Here is a 15332-nt window from a genome sequence, read left to right as displayed (position 1 = left end):
CCATCTTGGCTCCTGGAAATTGTCTGGACAAGTCCCTACAGTTTTCTTGCTACCATTTTTGCAAGTGGTTTGCCATTGCTTTTGCCAAAGTCAACCAGCTGGCTTTGTGCTTGACAACAATACTGTATGCAAGTACCTTGGTTATACTGAGATCCAATAATGGGTCTCAAAACAGATATCTATGACTTTTTCAGTAAACAGTGAGAAGAGGGAAGGAGCTTGGACCTAATTCCCAATTCTGCTAATGGGATATAAGACTTCCCCTCCATTTTTCTGTGAGGCCTGAGTTTCAGGCTCCAATCAATGTTTTTCAGGTAATAGTCATGTGGCAAACCTCCTTATCTGGTCTACTCTAAACCCTATAAATATTCATTCATTATATGTTTGGTTGTTTTTCAGACCAGTACAAGAATACATAAGGATGAGAGAACATTTTGTTTAGTTAAGATCTTTCAATGAAAAGTTAGCAAAAATTACAGATTTATTTATATATGTGAGGGACCAAATCTGAGATAAAAAGACTAGCGAAGAAATCAAAACTAACTATCTTATTTATTGGTTTTATTTATTTTGAATCAGTGTGGATTGCATTTTATTGGTCATTACTTGTATGAGCACAGTTTTAAATTACAAACGTTGCTGCTTTGAGCCGCTGCCCGCTACCAGAACTTCTCGCTGATCCTACCCCTGAGACGCCAGTTCTTCTCATTGACTGCTTAGAGACTGGTCCTGTCTCATCTAGTGACGTTTGCCCACCACTCTGCAAAAAACTCCACCATCAAGCAAATTTTGAACTGGGTGTGGAGGGGGTGGCCCAAGGGGCCTATTGGGTCTGAATTCAAAATGTACCAATGTAAGTGTGACGAATTGTCTGTTGTTAATGGCTGTTTGCTGTGGGGGGACTGGGTCGTTGTTCCACCCAAACTGCACATTGCAGTATTAGAGGCATTACACGTAGGGCATCCTGGAATTGTCAAGATGAAGTCTTTGGCCAGGAGTTATGTGTGGTGGCCTAACATGGACAGAGAGATCGAAGAATGGGTGGCTACCTGTACACCATGCCAGGAGTCCAGACCAGCTCCCCCAGAGGTGCCCGCTAAGGAGTGGGAGCGACCTCAAACACCTTGGTCTAGGGTGCACATTGATTTTGCTGGCCCAGTTCATAGCCAGACTTTCCTCATAGTTGTGGACGCCTACTTGAAATGGCTAGAGGTAGTCCTGATGACCTCCACTACGGCAGAAGCGGTCATCAAGATACTACGGAGACTTTTCTCCATGCATGGCCTGCCCGACATCCTGGTTTCTGACAACGGGCCCCAATTCACGGTCATGCAATTCGAGACCTTCTTAGCAGCACAGGGAATCAGACATGCCCTGGTTGCGCCATTCCATCCAGCCTCCAATGGTCAGGCGGAGAGAATCGTGAGATCTGCAAAAGAGGCCCTATCTAGGATGGGACCGGGAGATTGGCAAACACGGGTTGACCACTATTTGCTAATTCAGCACATCACACCCAGTGCCACTACAGGGAGAAGCCCCTCCAAGCTTCTCATGGGTCACCAGCTAAGGTCCCACTTAGACCGGCTACACCCAAACTATTCTGCCGCATCACCCCCTGACTCCACAAGCAAAATTCGGAACTTTAGCATAGTTTATGCCCACAACTATGTCGGGGGAACTCTGTGGATTCCTGCCACAGTGATAGGCATCACCGGGCTTCGCTCTTATCATGTAGAGCTCAAGGACAGCTCTACATTGGAGAGGCACGTTGACCAACTCCGTGGCCGCCTCTCCAACTCCACTCTTAGACAACCAGAGGTAACTCCTGCACGAGTTAGCCAAAGCCCTACCCAAATGGAGCAAGAACTCATTCGATCCACATGCAGCTCAAATCCAAGGGTACCAAGGAACTTATCTGGTTGTGTTGCAGGTCGCAGCGAGCTCCGAGCGAACTGGCTCTAGAAGCAAACAGGTCCGTCTGACATGTCCAAAGAACACCCCTTGACTGAACTGCGCAGGACAGGCAGAGCTACCAAAAAGCCCACCTACCTGCGTGACTAAGTAACCAGTAGGATTACTCCATCTAAGAGGGGAGAGGTGTTAGATATTAGCTTTAGCTAGAATGGTTTCCACCAAGGTCCTCTGTTCCAGCGAGAACAGAGTTTAATCGCATTGATCGAAGGGTCTGACAGCTCCATATAAAAGGGCTGCTGTCAGACTCAACCTTCGCTGGATTGTACATAGTTGCTATTGAGTTAATAAAGAGCTTTTGTTACCGTTAGCCTGTGTGTGCCTTTCCATTACCTGAACAAACACATTGGATATTATGTTGAAAGAAGCCTAAGATGCACTGAAGGACCTCCCCCAAAGTAGTTTGTAATCTATTCCAGTAAAAGTATTAACCCAAAATGAAACCAGACGAAGGGGAAGTATTCAGAAAATATTTGTTTAGGAAGAATTTAAAAAAAAGAAATAAACACTTACTCCTTCCTCAATTTACCCTGCCATCTGGAGACTCTGTACCCTTTAAATTCAGTAATTTTAATTTTCAACCACAGAGATAGTTAAAAATACTGTTCTTGAGAATTATTTATGTGCATAGCCTCAGTTCTAGAGGTGTAGATGGTTCTTGTCCTCAGTCCATGGGTCAGCAAAAATAGATACCCAAGTTATCCAATTGATGAACAGCTTTTAATTTGAAGTTGCAAAATATTTATTATTATTATTATTCTGCATAAACACACACACATGTAGACTGTATAGTAATTCTGTGATAAAATCTCTTCTATTTTTTTTTAACATTGTCTTTCAATTTGGTTTGTTTAACTTTTTTTAAATTGATGTAATATTTTTTGGTGACATTCATTTTGAGTAGAATGCCAGGATTTTGCAACTAATTAGGAGGAGGAAGTATTTGTTAATGTAGCTTGTCTCTTTTTGTAGATTTCTTCATGTGTCCTCTTTGATCTTTTATGTTTGATCAATTCCATGGGAATGTTTCTGAAGGAAACATATGGGTTTTTCAGACCAAGAAATGTGGGAGATTTCAGAGCAATAGAGTGATGCGTAACAAGAATAAATCAAATCCTCTGCAACTTTGCAACATTAAAGTAAGCTCAAAATTCATCATGTGTTGTTGCTGTACATCCATGATTGTGGAGGTTGAAGTGGGTGGACTTTAACTGTTGTGCTATAGTGACTATAGTGACTATATATTGTGCTGTTGTGCTATAGTGACATCCTTAATAGGAATATTTTCACTTACATTGAGGAACATTCAGATCATTACATACATAATTTTAAGATCACTTTGTTCCACTTGATTTTCTTTATTTTCATGGGTAAAGTTTTATTTTTGCTTATTGCTCTATTGGCTCTGACATTAGATATACCTTTTAATGGTCGTGTATTGATTCCCTAGGGTGCTGGCCCTACATTTTTAAATATATGCAAATTATTACACTTTTCTTTCCTTATGCTATGCTTGATGAGTTTTGTTGCTTTTTATCAGTTTGTTCACAGAATTGTCAGATAATTGATATTGTATGTATTGTAAAATTAAAAAGTCCATGTTTTAAGGTTAAGGCTTCACAAAAAATAAAGTCAGTCAGAACCCACCACCCATAATCCCATTTAATTAATGTATATGTCTATGTTGTGTGAATATGACAAATCTGTCATTTGATTACCTTTGAAATCATTATATGAGAACCAGTTAAGGCACCCAGCTAGAAACTAGGAACCCATGAGTTCTAGTTCCAACTTAGACACAAAATCAACTGATTTTCACAGGATGTGTTCAAGCAGAGCCTGGGCAGCCATCTGTCTCTCTCCCCCTTCTCACTCTGCATTCTGCTTTATACATTAAGATATTTGGTAGGCCATTGCTACCTCTCCTCTGCTATACTGTAAAATTCATAAATAACATCTTATTTTCAATATTAAGCATTATCTTCAGGAGAATGAAATGTAGCTAACACGTTTGGGAAAGTATTGCTTTTTCATGTAGTGTTGGATTGCTAGCATTACCAAATTACTTATAAAAATAGATGAAGGCAGATGGGCTATTAAAATTCTCAGGGGATTTTTCTTTTATTTTACTGGTTGACATATTTTGCTAATTGTAACTATAATCCTGACTCTTCAGTCGCTAAAATACTTCTGGTTTTTGTCTGAAAACACTTCTTCCTTTCTAAATTTTCATCTTAAAAAATATTTTAAAAATAGAGGTTTCTTTCTCCTAAAAAAATTAACTGGCTTTCTTAATTTGGTACTTGAAATTTGGCCTCTCTTATTGATGCCAACTTCTATTAAATGTGCATAACTCCCAGTAATTTAAAAAGCGTTATTTATTATTAACAATTATGCATTATTTTAGCTTGTGCAAGATAGGATATTATGTCTATGCAAGAATTTTAATGTAATCATATTTACTTTCAAATGATATGCAATTATTTGCTGAAGAATATTGTCATGTTGCATATTTTCTTTCTCCTTGTATATATCTGGAAATACTTCCAAAACCTGCAGGTAAATTTTTTGAGGAAGATGAAATACATATAGCTGGACTTTAGTACAAAATTGCTAACTGCTCATCTATTCTTCTTGAAAAGATAACATATAGCTTTTAATTAAAAAGGCATACCAGATTTTTGTTGCATTCACCTAAGGATTGATGCATTGTATTAGTTTGGGGAAGTGGTTAAAAATTATAAGAATTGTGGAAAAAATTGTACTAATTGCCTAATTTAGGACAAATCTGTTCCCTGATGTTCACATTTTTAAAAGCACATTTTCATTCTGTCCCATTTCAACTTCAGTTTGTAATTGTCTGCTCATAATTTTGCCTTTTTATACAGTAAATACATTTATAAAATATATCTATAGATTATTTTATTCTATATATATAAAAGCAAAATACCTCTCATGCATCATCACAAAATCTTCAGAACTGTAAAACCTACAAACTTGAAATTTAGCACGTATTTTACTCTTGGCATCTAGGTTGCTAAGAAAGGATTTTTCAAAATGACCATCAGATCATTAGTATTTCTTATATTATTATTAACATGCTTTGATGCTAAGCAGTTAGACGTTCTACTCCCCCTCCCCACCTGAAAAGAACTCTGTTCCAACTGCCACTTGGGCATGGGTATGGCCAGCGTGTGATTCATCAGGCCTGTGGGCTGGAAGTTTAGACATTCTATTCCCCCTCCCCACCTGAAAAATGCTCTGATGCTAAGGAGTTAGATAGGAGAGGATCAATGGGGCCAGCCTGAGAGGGAGAAGGGGAGAGAAGAGGCTGATAGTAACTACTCATTAATTTTCAAGCTGTAAGTGTTGATTTATCTAGCCCGATCACATAGTTTCTTAGCAGAGCATGGGTATCCAGCTAGTGTGTATTTGTATAATTCCTCCCACTCCGTCCTACATCATCCTATCCATGTATACATTTTTATCTTATTTTTCGCTCTCCTCCACCCTACTGCAAATCTCTTAAGAATCATTTTAAAATAATGCTCATCAGTTATTAATATTGTCAGATCACCAGTTAATTTAGAAACTATGAATTTTTAATTTAAAATGAAATTAAACTGAGTAAGGCTGAAATAATTTTAAAAGGATACTCCAGGAGCACTCAGCCCATCTTAGGAAGATGTTTGGCATACAAATTTGATAAAATAAAATAAAAATATATAAGTTTCTAAGGAATAGTCCAAAGATGCAGTCATAACTGCAGAATTCTAAGCAAGCATAGTTTTCTATCATTCAGCAGCTCTTAGAATAAAAGAGCAATTGGTTTTTTAGAATGCTTAGTACATCAATGGTATATATGTCTGAGTTATATGCACCAGTATAGACAAACTGTTTGCTTGTATTCATATGCAAACAATTCACACTTCAGTGAATAAAGCTAAGCTAGGAAATTCTTGATTCAGAACAGATGTGCAGATGTGTACATGTACTTATAAACTTTTAAGGAAGGTGCACTTTTTGACTGTGTATGCAATAGAAGGATGGTGAATTATCTAAATTATTAACATAATTCTCAATAGATAATCATTTTAGCTCAAATGCTTTTTTCACATGAGTTAACTTAGGGTAAGACGAAAATTATTAGGGAAAAATTATTTTTGGATTTTCACTTTATTGGGAATTAATTTGATGATCCATAACATGTCAATAATTTTTAAATTTATTTCCAGTTCAATGGAATGTTGAAAAGAAAAAAACATAAAGGGCTTCATGAAACTTTCAGCTAAATAAATATTTTAAAAAATTGAAGTAAATTACGTGGGCAAAGAAGTTGGCAGAAGAAACATTGAGATAAGAAGTGGGCCAAGGCTAGCCAATAATTTCAGTTAAAAACGAAATTTAGTAATATTTTCTCAGATGCTTTTCCTGAGGAGATAGAAGAGCTGAAGGAAACTTTATGTTATATATTTGAATATATAGTCTAGATACAGCCATTTGAATGATAAGCAAATGATGGAAAAATAATTCAACACACAAATGTTGCAATGTTGCATATTTTTCATCGACTTGACAAAAGTGGAATTCAGTGGGACACTTAAGAATGGAAAAGGTTGTCCTATCTCCTAACCTCCTGTCAGGTTATCCTTAAGTGCTGGAATCAGTTTTTGCTCTTATGTGGGTACTTGTTCTACTATTAGTCCCTTCCCTCTTTTGACCAAGAGTGAAGGTATTATTAAAGGGTTGGAAGGCATTTCAGAAGCCACAGAATCAGTAATGGTTTTCTCTTACCTTCGCTACCGGTTCAGAATACACAGAGCATCCGTGATGACATCTGGGTGGTTGGGCGGAGCCTCCCACCACCATTGCGGTTTGCCCGAACAAGGGCAAACCAGCAGAATACCATCTCTGCACAGAATGCTTTCTCTTTCATGTTCATTTTCTGGCACTACATTGCTTACTCCTGTACCAGAGCTTTATGTTGGCAGTAAAAATATTGTTTCCTTTTGATTTTTATGATTGATTCGTTGATTATCTCTCATCTCATGATCGCATTGTATATATTTCCATCTCCTGGTTTCAATAAGATCATTGAGGTAGCATACAAAATAACATACATCCATACAAAAGTGTCATTAACTTGTTTTTTTTAAAACATCCTTCTAGGTGTAATATAGCCTCAAAAGCAGACAAGCAAAGAGAAGTAGTGGGAGAAAAATGGCAAGTTATGATGCTGTTAGCCACCTATCCTATTTTTTTGGCAACATCACACGTGAAGAAGCTGAAGATTATCTGTTGCAAGGAGGACTAAACAATGGACTGTACTTACTGCGACAGAGCCGAAACTATCTGGGTGGTTTTGCTTTGTCTCTGGCAAACAATGGAAAGGTTTATCATTATACCATTGAGAGGGAAATTAATGGCACTTATGCTATTACTGGAGGGAAATCCCACCGGAGTCCTGTGGAACTCATTGATTACCACTCAGATGAAGTCGATGGTCTCGTGTGTTTACTCAGGAAACCATGTAATCGGCCACCAGGAGTGGGACCAAAAACAAGCCAATTTGAGGACTTGAAGGAAAATCTAATCAAAGAATACGTTAAACAAACCTGGAATTTATATGTAAGAATTTTTTTTTTGTCCTTTTCTGTACATCTATGGAGATTCTCAGTCATGGCTGTCCCAAAGGTGCTTTTTCAAGAGGCAACTGGCATTTCTGGGTTTTCTTTGAAGATGTTTCGCTTCTCATCCAAGAAGTTTCTTTAGCTCTTGGAAGCTTCTTCTTCCTCAGAGCTGAAGAAGCTTCTTGGATGAGAAGTGAAACATCTTCAAAGAAAAAAACAGAAACACCAGTTGCCTCTTGAAAAAGCACCTTTGGGATTCCTTTTCTGTAGTTTTTCCTCTTTTGCTTTTGGGAGGATAGTGGCTATAGTTGGTCAAGTAGCCAAGACCATGTCATATATGTGGACAAAGCTAGGATTTCCAATTTTTCTTCAGTTTTGGAATGGAAATTGAAGTTGGTCCCTATACTGTATTTGTTCAGTATAGACATTCTCAAGTTAAAATCATCCATTTAGCAACCTTTCAAAGTTACAACAGCACTGAAAAAAAGTGACATGACCAATCCTCACAGTAATGACTGTCACAGTATCCCATAATCACATGATCAAAATCCGGACACTTGACAACCAGCATATATTTATGACAATTACAGCATTCCAAGGTCATGTACCGTAATAATCATTTGTGACATTCCTACCCAACTTCTGACAAGCAAGTCATTGATGGACACTGGAGTATTTTAATGATTAAAACCACAACTTGCAATAGCATGCTTGTTGTACTCCCTAATTAACATACTACCATTGCTGGGTGGGATATTTTTTCTTTTAATTTCAGAATGGATTTCAGAATACCTGGAATGTTCCAGTTATACATATATGTAATTCAATTTGTCATTTTGGAAGCATTGACCATGTTATTTCTAGGCAACATTTTTTCATATATTTTTCACTTTCAGCTATATTGTATTATTTTCCATGTTTCAAATTTGTTCTCATAAAAACATTCCTGTTGGAGCCGACTAAGATCCATCTTAGTCCAGCATTTCCTTTTTCACGGTGTCCAACCAAATGCGTCTGGGCTCCTCACAAGATGGAGCCATACTCCTGTCTTACTGGTGTTTCTGTGCAGCTGGTATTTGGGACATGCTAAAATTTGTAACCCTTGTTAGACTCTAATCTTCAGGATGTGCTAGAACATCTTCTGATAATACAGTGTGCTTTGGATGTCCCAATTTCTATCCTGGGAAAGTCAATACAGGTTCAGGTATCAGTCCAACAAGTAGTTCTCAACTTATGACCCCAGTGAGGACCAGAACATTCATCGCTAAGTGATGCAGTTCTTAAGTAAGTCACACCCAATTTTAGAACTTTTTTTGCTGCAGTCTTTAACTGTATCACCACAGTTGTTAAGTGAATCCAAATTCTCCCATTGACTTTGCTTGTTGGATGCCCCCTATGAAGGTTGCAAATGGCGATCATGTGACAATGGGAAATTGCAACTTTCATAAATATATGTCAGTTGCCAAGTGCCTGAATTTTAATCATGTAATTACAGAGGTGCTGCAATGTGATAAATATGAGGACTGGCTGTAATTCAGTTTTTTTCAGCCCATCATAACTTTAAATGATCAATAAATGAATGGTTGTAAATCAAAGAGTATATATCTTCTACAACAGAGTTGTCAAACTTGTGGCATCACATCACCATGTGACTTCCCCCCCCTTTGCTAAACCAGGGGTGGGTGTTGCCAGCCCGGGACACATCCGGCCCTTGGGCCACGAGTTTGACACCCTTGTTCTACAGCAAAGGCAGGTACAAAGTATTAATTCAGTTTTTCTGCAAACTCATATTCTCTAGCATTTATTTCATTGTTTTGCCACCATTGTTTAGGTGATTACCTAAACTGGTAAAGTTGGCTGATATGCAACTTTAAATATGAATTTCAAAATTCTTGTTTAATGATTTTGTAATTCATTTCTCAGTTATTTTAAATTTTATTTGTATTATTTATTATCACTTTACACCATCTCTGTCAGGGTTTATAATATCACAATCATTTCACAGTGCTGCTTGTGCAGGCAGAAGTTAGAAAACAACACTTTTATTAAGGGACAAGAAAAAAAATGGACAGACTGCCCTTGCAGTGAGCCAATGATGGTTGAGAGCAATATCATATTTTCAACTCCTCAGAGAAGGATTAGTGAGCTAAATTTCTCTCAGGGCAAGCCAGACATTCAGATGATCTCTAAAAGTTATGCTAAAAGTTCTACACTCGGAATGTTTATACTTTAAAATCTTAGTAAATTGCTCTGTTTATGTCAAAACCATTTCTACATCAACTTCCCTAATTAACTATATTGTATTCTTACATTCTTTGCCCTCCTGTCAACTATAAAGGGACATGCCCTTGAGCAAGCAATTATTAGTCAGAAACCACAACTGGAGAAACTGATTGCTACAACTGCACACTTGAAAATGCCCTGGTTCCATGGGATGATATCTCGGGGGGATTCAGAGCAACGCCTACTTCTGGGTACAAAGACCAATGGGAAATTTTTGTAAGTATACATTTTTTCCTACATGTTCCATGACAATGCTAAAAAAACAGAAGAAGAGTAGGAAAAATAATCAAAACAATGTTTTTAACCATTCCAACATTTCTTTTTAATGTCAGTCATTGCAGTTCCAATGTTTACTTAAAACAGCATTCATGATTTCTTTACAGTGGCATGATCAGCTCTTTACAGTATAAAGAATGTCATGTCCACTGATTGTGGAGCTGAATTTTTTTTTCATACACTATCACCGTCTCTAAAAATAAAATGGACAAATTAAGGGTAGGTGGTGGTTATAATCTCTGTAGCTAAATAGAAGGTCCATATTTAAGTTAGTTCATAGTTCATTTGGTCATTTAAGTCAGAACCTGGATGAATAACTAGAGAACTAGTTCATGTTCTCCTTTTGTGCATCCAGAGGATTGGTTTGAAAAAGTAGATCCTGAAATAAGTAGACTATGGCCTGCCTTTATTTTTGCATGAAAATTTTGCATTCTTCATTCTGTTCAATGGAAGAAAACATTGTGACATCAAAACTCTTAACAATATTATTTATTGCTGTTAAGAGAAATAAAAATAATAATACTATTTCTCCCTCTGTCACTCATTTTACATTGAAAGATATTGAATTTCACAGATATTTCCATATTCTTTTCTCTAAAACTATAGTTAGTTTGCTATGCTTTCTGACCATGTTTATACCATTTATACAATTTTTAAAAGTAGGTATTGTCCCATACGTTATGATGTACTCTTTAATCTTCTTTTGTTCTGCAGTATTATTTTTAGATTAGCATTACATACTTTGAACTCATATCTAAAAGCATTGTCTTTCTTTTTGCTGCACTGTTTACAAAGTTACTCTAAGCTTGACCTAAGAAAAGTCCTTCTGTGACTAGAATTCTACACTGTTGTTAAAAACTCTTGAAGTCCACAGACATAGAAGCTACCCAGGTTGAAGAAAACGAAAATAGAACCGTTTTCAGGAAAAGAAGAATGAAGACTTGACCCAAAATGCTATAGCACGATCTCCCTTATTAATTATTACCAGTATTCCGGCTTGAAAGAAAAAATAATGAATTACCTAATAACCCTGAAACAAATCTTACTTGCTGAGGATAATCAAGGGAAAAGTTACAGTTCATAGGTTTCATCTACCATTTAGATTGCAGATTGCAGTAGCCCCAAGAGATAGGCAAATACCTACTGTGATCTTAATAAAAGATCTCTAATAATTTACTAAACAAGTAACAGACCAATATAATAAATCAGATGAGCTGCATAATATGTGGTTTTATTACAAAACTCTTTTCTAGTATCATGAAAACCAAACCTGAATTGTGTGAAAGTCTAAATTGTGTAAATACAGAAAAATGCTGTAATTTGCAGATAAAAATATTCTGATCTATTTGTATTTCCTGTCTTTTTTATGAGAACTAATCTATTAATAGGTCAATCAAAAAATACACAGAATGATAATAAATCAGGAACTGGAATATATCAGTCATTCATGGAAGCTTGGAAACAATGTATTAAGATCACATGTTATATTTTTTTACAGATTGTGATCACAGAATGAATATAAATCCGTAGGATTTTTTTTTTTTAAGTAGCCTTCATTTTTCCTTATTTTACAACTTTTAGAACTTTTAACCTTCTCAGAACATGTTTTGGTAATAAGTAAAAATGAATAAGTAAATAAGTAATAAGTAAAAATGAATAAGTAAAAATGAAACCAATTTGGATGGTAGTCCTCCTTATTTGGTGTCATTCGGGTATATTAAAGTGCAATTTTTTCCCAAAGCATTTAGAAGGCATTAGATCGAGGTACAGTGGATTGCTATAAAACATCATGGTGTTACAGTCAGGATAAGACACTTTGTAGATATTAATATCTTTTCTTACGGATATTGTAAAGCTAAATAGATTCATCTTGATAGATATATTCCCTACTGTTTGCCACTTACTCTCTTGTAATCCCTTCTTTTCCAATCTCTCCATTCTGCAAGATGGGGAGAGAGGAACAGATCAGATATGGGAGAGATTGCCTAGAAAAATTATTTGTTATTTTTCCTATTTTATTTTCCCACTCCAAAATAAAACTTTTCATGGTTTCAGTATCTACAAATGAGCAATATAGTCTAGTCATGGAAGACAAACATCAAATTTACTATAAATCATAATACACTAAGAGAAAAATGATATTTTTTATATTAGTTGTGATTTCTAAAATAGGCATACATATTCAGAAAAAATTTGAAAATGTTGGAATGTTTTATTATATCTGATGGTCAATTTTTGTGGGAAATGATCAACTGCAGGATGAACCAAATTATAAATACTGACTTTTGTTTGCTACCAGTTATTTTCCTGTTAGGTATTGCTAAATTTTACATAAACATATAAAATAGATTGAACTGTCTTTATATATGATATTTGCTGCCAGGATATTTTGTAAATCACATTTCATTCTGTTGATAGCTTGCTGCCATATCTGAGATTTGGGTTCTCTTAAAATAAGTGTTCTTTAAAGCAAGATGAGGGACGTGGTGGCTCAGTGGCTAAGACACTGAGCTTGTCAATCAGAAAGGTTGCCAATTTGGCGGTTCGAATCCCTAGTGCTGCGTAATGGAGTGAGCTTCTGTTACTTGTCCCAGCTTCTGCCAACCTAGCAATTCGAAAGCATGTAAAAATGCAAGTAGAAAAATAGGAACCACCTTTGGTGGGAAGATAACAGTGTTCTGTGCGCCTTTGGCATTTAGTCATGCCAGCCACATGACCACGGAGATGTCTTTAGACAGCGCTGGCTCTTCAGCTTTGAAACAGAGATGAGCGCTGCCCCCTAGAGTCTAACCCTAACCTTTATCTTAAACCGATGGTTTATTTTCAGTAGGTAAATCTTTAAAATTTATTTTAAAATTATTTTTAATAATAATTAAACATAACAGTATTAAAACTGCTAAAGTATTAAAATGTCATGAGGATAACATTTGAGATGTTTCTTTCAGTGGAATAAGTTCTGCTTTAATTTTAATTTTATCTCAACATTATTCTACAAACTTTTCCATGTAATTTGCAATTTCCATTTTTTTCTCCTTTTCCTTTTAAAATAAACTATTCATTCTTTTTTTAAAAACCTCAGTCTGAACCACATAATAATAATCATCCTTGTTTACCTACTGATGGCTAGAGCAGTTGTAGTTTGGGCAATGTATTCCAACATGTTTTCCCATGAATATTAAGTTAGATTTTCATAGCCCTTCTCTTTAAATAGATTATAATTTATCTTATTATTATTATTTTACTTTTTAGGATTAGGGAAAGAGATAACAGTGGATCCTATGCACTTTGTTTACTCAATGAAGGCAAGGTAGCACATTATCGCATAGATAAAGACAAGAAAGGAAAACTTTCAATACCAGATGGAAAGAAATTTGATACTTTATGTCAGGTATGTTGACTGGTATTCACTTAACTATTTTACTTGTTTGCTGGTTATATACATATTTATGTTGCTGTAAGTGTCCACAGTTTTAAACAATTTCTGTAATTATTTACAAACTTAGATTTATTTAAGCCTTATATGTGTGTGTTGTGCAGTTGTGTGTATAAAATATGCCATGTTTAATATTGATTAAATTAACCTATCAAATTAGGATAATCCAGCAAGTTTTATGGCAGAGCAAATTCAGAAAGATATTTGTAATAATAGATCTACTACAGAGCTATTATATTTAGATCTATAATGTATCTATTATATTTAGATCTTCATTTACACCTACATGAAAATAGCTATTGAAAAAAATCTAGAAATTCTTTTCAGAATATTTCAAATATTTTAGGTATCTTGAGTGAGATTCTCAAAATGTCTCAAAAGGGAGACTACCTTGGGAAATCGTAATCTTGGAAAAGAGGCAAACTATTGTAATAAACAGATAATTATTTTTCAAAAAAAATTATTTGAAAAATTAGACACGACTACACACAAAACCATGCATAGAAGGAAAAAAACAAAACAAATATATTTAAATTGTCATCCCTCGTAGAATAGTGATAAATGTATTTGAAAGGTAATAATTCTTGCCTTTATCTATTTTTAAGTGTTTTAATTGTTGTGACATTATTTTAATTGTTGGTTGAACTTCACTCATTCAATGAGATGGACATCCCTATCTTATACCCCCTATGTAACGTTGTAGAGCAGGAGTGTCAAACTCAATTTCATTGAGGGCCACATCAGGGTTGTGTTTGACCTTGGAGGGCCAGAGGTAGGCTTGGCCATGAGTGGGCATGCCATGCTAGGCGTGGCCAGCTCAACATCACTCATGTCAGGACATCTGTAGTGGCTAAGTGCTAAGGTAAGACTTCCCTGAGACCCTACCTCACACTCATTATAATCTCCCTTCCTTCCTTCCTTCCTTCCTTCCTTCCTTCCTTCCTTCCTTCCTTCCTTTTCTTCTTTTTCTTCCTTCTCCCTTCTCCTTTCTTCTCCCTTCCCCTCTTTCTTTATTTTTCCTTCCTTGCTCTCTTCCCATCTTTTTCTTTCCTCTTTCCCTTTTCCCTTTCCTGTCCCTTCTTGCATGCTCAAATGCAAAACGGGAAACATTTGGTTTTAGTTTGTTTTGATAGTCCTCTGCCAGCGAAAACGTAGTCCGGGGGGGCATGGGCACTCCACGCACCCAATTTTTGGCCACAACAATCTCCTGCGGTCCTCTGTCAGCAAAAACAGAGCTCCATTTTCATTGGCAGAGGCACTGCAGACTGGTCCTTTGCTGTTTCTAAGCCAACCCTGCAGGCCAGATCTAAGTACCCCGGGGAGACCTTGAGTTTGACAATCCTGTTGTAGAGTGAATTCCTTTTAGTTTGTATACTAAAACTTTACTCCTATTTCTTTTTGATGGAAAAGGACAGTTAAAATTGTTAAAATAAATAAATTGTGCATTGTGACATCACAACACAAACTATGTAGCTTACATACTTGTGCCTAATTTCAGGAAATGTTTGAAAAGTGAGGATTTGTATTCCGACATGATGGACTATTAATCAGTTTTGCATCAACAAAAGTTGTACTGGATTTTTATGAATAATTTTAGAAGTGAGATGAACTATTAATTTTACTGTATTTTGACTGTATGAAAATGAGAATCCTTAATACAGATTTCTCAAATTTTATTTATGACTTTTAATGTTATTTATATACTGATTAAAAAAATCTCTCATACCACCTATATAACA

General features: G+C 36.0%; 1 protein-coding gene across 5 annotated transcripts in view; it reads left to right on the top strand.

Moving 5' to 3' along the window:
- SYK (spleen associated tyrosine kinase) overlaps window positions 1-15332 on the top strand; it is a 49389-nt gene that overhangs the window by 3295 nt on the left and 30762 nt on the right. For 4 of the 5 annotated variants that reach the window (XR_015696701.1, XM_087715891.1, XM_087715889.1 and 1 more), the window contains exons 2-4: window positions 7141-7599; window positions 9940-10100; window positions 13410-13548. Coding sequence is in view for 4 of the 5 variants with exons in the window: in XM_087715891.1 (XP_087572017.1) it covers window positions 7192-7599; window positions 9940-10100; window positions 13410-13548 (708 nt within the window). In the remaining variant the exon portion in view is untranslated. Of the gene's footprint in view, window positions 1-2992; window positions 3111-7140; window positions 7600-9939; window positions 10101-13409; window positions 13549-15332 lie in introns of those variants that run through there. The other variant, XM_014065014.2, reaches the window with a different exon arrangement.

The sequence above is a fragment of the Thamnophis sirtalis genome, unplaced genomic scaffold, assembly GCF_051295495.1.
Source record: "Thamnophis sirtalis isolate CommonGarterSnake01/CBP01778 unplaced genomic scaffold, rThaSir2_p1.2 scaffold_5, whole genome shotgun sequence".
NCBI lineage: Eukaryota > Metazoa > Chordata > Lepidosauria > Squamata > Natricidae > Thamnophis > Thamnophis sirtalis.
Note: the sequence above shows the minus strand (reverse complement) of the source record. Positions and strands in the feature narration are given on the sequence as shown.